The sequence below is a fragment of the Aulonocara stuartgranti genome, assembly GCF_965226115.1.
Source record: "Aulonocara stuartgranti genome assembly, chromosome: 15".
Lineage (NCBI taxonomy): Eukaryota > Metazoa > Chordata > Actinopteri > Cichliformes > Cichlidae > Aulonocara > Aulonocara stuartgranti.
In genome coordinates, this window is record NC_138951.1 from 25,101,455 (window position 1) to 25,106,089 (window position 4,635).

At 44.2% G+C, this 4,635-nt stretch overlaps 1 protein-coding gene across 1 annotated transcript; it reads right to left on the minus strand.

Annotated features, from left to right (window-relative positions):
* Nucleotides 1-1,181: 1,181 nt before the first annotated feature.
* On the minus strand, nt 1,182-2,813 carry LOC309688626 (5-hydroxytryptamine receptor 1B-like). Its single transcript, XM_082504502.1, has one exon. The coding sequence runs from the start codon at nt 2,470-2,472 to the stop codon at nt 1,321-1,323; it is 1,152 nt and encodes a 383-aa protein (XP_082360628.1). The 5' UTR covers nt 2,473-2,813; the 3' UTR covers nt 1,182-1,320.
* Between the last annotated feature and the right edge of the window lie 1,822 nt (nt 2,814-4,635).

Consider the following 4,635-nt stretch of genomic DNA (forward strand, 5'->3'; position numbering starts at 1 on the left):
ACCAAGCCCATCACCTCACTGCCTCTGCTATGGTCCTGCACATATGTGGCTTTTTTTTTTAATCCATAAAATGATTTTTTACATTTTTTTAGAAGCTGCAAGCAAACAGATTTTTTTTTTTAAGATTTTTTCCCTTGAAATTTTCTTTTAAGGGATCAGCAGCAGCAGCTACAGCCTGACATTTAACATGTGATTTTGATCAGAATATCGTGACATTTTCCAGCTTTTTAAAAATAAATAAATTTGCACAACTTTTGAGGTGTGGAAGACACAAATGCCAAGAGATGGGAGTCTGCATCAGCAGCCGTTAGAGTCAGATCTGAATTGTTTGAGTCTGATATGAGACGGCACATTAAAGCAAACATCAACACTTAGGAATGCATCTTTAGAGAGCTCTGGTAGATAGGTTGGGTTTTACAGTACCGGCTCCTCCCTCTCTCTGAGATTAGCACTATTTTACAGTATGACCAAGCAAAATCCAGCCTCTTTTTTTTGACAAATTAATGTAAAAATCACACTGATGCATACAGATTCGTACAATTACACTCAGTTCTGAGCCATGGTTAAAGGTGAACATCAGCCACAGCAAGAAAAAGAAACAGAAATACACACACTGGCCACAAGAATAAACCAAATTTGGATCTTTTCCCACAAACTAAAATCATGCCTTTGCCCCCGTTAGGGCCAGGCACATCTGAAGAACTGAACTAAACATGTTGTAGGCACCGGTATTTCCCCTTATTGACGGGAAAATGAAACACAAATCTTATTTTTTGCCCTTCGGGCTCATGGTAGCTTAGTCTTAAGCTGTTTGTGCTTACGAGCCAACTGAGGCTGGCTGTCAAACTCTTATGGCAAAGTGAGTCTGTATGCTGCAGCCAAGTGCAGCACATACAGGCGGAGGGTGGCCCCTGTATGGGGAAGGGGGAGCTTTCTCTGAGTCTTTATAGCAATACAATCACCTGCAAACGAGTCACACGCCTTACACTCACTGACACCTCTCATCTGCACCAACATCCTCAATAGCAGCACAGGCCGGGAGGCAGGTCCATGTCCACCACCTGCACCACCTATCAGGCAGACGCTCCTTCTGGAGCCACTGTGCCATAAAGAAATCTGGCTTTGGGTGATGGCAACTTTAGGAGAAGGGGAGGGGGATTGGGGAGGGGGGGGGGATCAATGTTTGACTCAATCCTGGTATTTTACAGATGGGAGCTTGAAGGAGGTGTGTGTGTGTGTGTGTGTGTGTGTGTGTGTGTGTGTGTGTGTGTGTGTGTGTGTGTGTTGGGGGCGGGGTAAAATCATGGCTGGCATCATCCTTCAGGCCCTGAAGCATCTGAACCGTATCAGTTTGTGGAAGGCCTGCTTGAAGTCCTCGTTGGACATGGTGTAAATGATGGGGTTGATTAAGGAGTTTAGGTAACCGAGCCAGGTGAAAATGTCAAATAGCTCCGGGTGGAAGCAGGAATCGCACAGAGGCACTAAAAGAGTGTAAATGAAAAACGGCAGCCAGCAGATGATGTAGGCTCCGAGGATTATTCCCAAAGTTTTGGTCGCCTTCTTCTCCCTGGCGGCCGAGATGCGCTTCTTCTCCAGCAGCGCGTCGGACACAGTGACTTTGACTTGGCTCACGTTCGCGGACGAGGTAGTGTCACAGGAGGAGGAGTCGTTGGTCCCGTAGTTCAGGGACGTGGTGGACGCCACCGAGCCGGGGGAGTTGGTGATCAGGTGCGCAGAGGTGAGTCTCTTCCCGGGCTTGCTGTGCGCCTGCTTCAGGATGCGCTTCCGGGCTTCCACGTATATCCTCCCGTACAGGGCGATGAGCAGCAGCGTGGGGATGTAGAACGCGCCGAAAGTGGAGTAGATGGTGTAAAAAATGTGGTCGGTGTTCACGTTGCAGCTCGTCACCTCCTCCGCCTTCACCTGGCGCCAGAAGAACGGCGGCAGAGAGATGGAGATGGCAATCACCCAGGCGGTGGCGATCATCCCGGCTGCGCGCGCCGGCGTGCGCTTCTTGGAGTACTCCACCGCGTCCGTGATGGCCCAGTAGCGGTCCAGCGCAATTACGCACAGGTGCAGGATGGACGCGGTGCAGCACGTGATATCCGAGGACAGCCAGATGTCGCAGACCACCTGCCCCAGCGTCCATGTCTGGCTCACCGTGTACAGCGCGCTGATGGGCATCACCAGGATAGACACCAGTAGGTCCGTGACCGCCAGCGACGCGATTAGAAAGTTTGCCGGCGTGTGCAGTTTGCGGGACTGGTAAATGGTGGCGATGACGAACGCGTTTGAAAGCGTCGTGGCCAAAGTTATGAGCGCTAAGGTGACGGCCAGACCCGCCTGGAGAGCCACATTACTGTCCTTGGGCTCCGCTTTCGCCGTGAAATTGGCATGGGTGTCGTTGGTCGAGATGTTTAGCAGCTCTCCGTAGATGGCAGGAGTCGGTTTAAGCTGACTGGCATTCTCCATCCCTCCACCTTCCCCGGTCAGACCCCGCTGTCATCGAGCGCAAAGGAGACCGCTCCGAAGCTCCTCAGATATTCATCCACCGCGCGCGTTTCTCGTCTCCATCTCCAGCACTTATCCGACACATTTCTGCCTCCTCCTCTTCATCCTGTTCGCGTCACCCGCGGCATGTTTAACATAAAAACTCTCTGATCAACTTAAATATCCAGCAGCTGAGAATTAGAAGGCTCAGAGGGCGGCCTCTCCATCATTCTCCGGTCATTTTCTCTCATATTGGACTCTTTTTTTTTTCAGTATAAAACAAGAAAGCGGGAGTTTCATCCGCGTTCAGCTCTCCTCACAAGTTCAGAGCTGCTCAAGTCTGACTCCAGGTTTTATACTGCCAACGCACCGCACGCCTATCTCTCTCTCTCTCTCTCTCTCCCTCTCTCCCTCCCCTTCTTTTTTAAAAAAATCTCAGATGGTTAAAGGACTCTTGCAAATATTTTCCCCCGAAAATGTTCTATTCTTTTACATCTCAACCAAAGAGTCTGTGAGCAACGAAGACGCAAGAATCAATTTAAAGCATCACATATTTATAGGTTTGGGAGGTATTCAGTTCAACAACAGTTGCCTCAAGGTTCTATGTACTTAACACCCTGCAATAATACAAAGTCTGTGCTGAGGACTCAGTTACTACCCAATCAGATACTTTTCTGATTTTTTCTTAAATGGGGGATCAGTATCTGAGTTTATCTGTATGTTACCTGTAAATGAACAAAAAAGCAGCCAATGTCCAAAGAAAACATTGAAAGACCACAAAGTTGAAGAACTGCTACTTATGACTACTTTTTAAAAAAATGACAAGAAAATCTGGTTCCTTGGAAGCAAACTAAAGAAATGCAGATCCCAAAGAGTTGATTCTGTTCATCTGGACACTGTCCAAATGAACAGAATCAACTTTTTGGGCTTTACTTACCTGGATGATTGAGCATGCATCAAGACATAAAGAAATGCAGAGTAGTTGAACCCAAAATATATCTCTGAAGAAGCTGTCTGATTAGAGACTTCTTTTCATGTTGTATTCATAGATGGGTTTTCTTTAGTTTAGGATTTGGTGTATTTGATATCCTCTGCTGTTGTTGTTCCTGTATCATCATTATCATAATAATTCTTCAGTTCAAAGCTGAGATCCAGAGATCACATTTTGGATCCACAGCCAGGAAACTCAGGTGATCTTAATCTAAATGAGTGTAGGCTGAAATAATATAAAGCTTTAAAGTTATATTGTGTGTCAAATCTCATCTCTAAATGTCAGTAGATTGCAGTTAGTCTCAGTTAGCTGCAGAGGTGGGTCAAGTATCCAAAAATTGTAGTAGCATTACTTTAAAATATTATTACTCAAATAAAAGTGACAAGTAGTCGTCAAAAAAGTTACTCAAGTAAGAGTTAAAAAGTACTTGGCGAAAAGACTACTCAAGTAGTGAGTAACTGTTTGAAATGTCCAATTTATTTTATAAATAAATGCTATCAGACAAACAAAAATTAACAAATATACAAATTTTTAGTATTTTCAAAAGGAATATATGTAAAAACATCAACAAAATAAGGCACAATTCTAATTTCCAGATTTCAGTTTTTCACAACATAAAGCTTTTTTCACCAATACCTACAGTAAATAATATAAATATATAAACAGTGCAAACAATTTCCAGTGACAAGATATGCTGTAAACTTTATATTCATTTTTGCTCCAAATGGCACAGCAGCCTCAGAGAAAACATTAGAACGAGGCATCTTCAACATATGTACATTTTTTTAAATTCCTATTTATCCCCTTCGTATATTTTATTTATATTTGTCTCTGTATTTATATATGTGTGTGTGTGTATATATATATATATATAATATTCTGTAACTTCTGTCGGTGCTGTGCTTTTTGGAAATCAAATTTCCCAGAGGAACCCACCCGAGGGATTAATAAAGTTCTATCTTATCTTATCTTATCTTACATACAAGGCAGCTCAATTTACCATAAATTGTATGGGTGTGCATTTATTTCTGCATATTTAGCAAAAATGTGCCATTTCTTCACTCAGTGAGGTGATAGTTACGCTTCAGCAGCAGTTTGCTCTCAAGCTCATCTGAGTACGTAAGCGTAGAGCTGCCACCCAGGCAAAAGAAAAA

What these genes read in the sequence shown, in the direction of transcription:
- LOC309688626 (XM_082504502.1), bottom strand. Translation starts at nt 2,472, where the DNA reads ATGGAGAATGCCAGTCAGCTTAAACCGACTCCTGCCATCTACGGAGAG.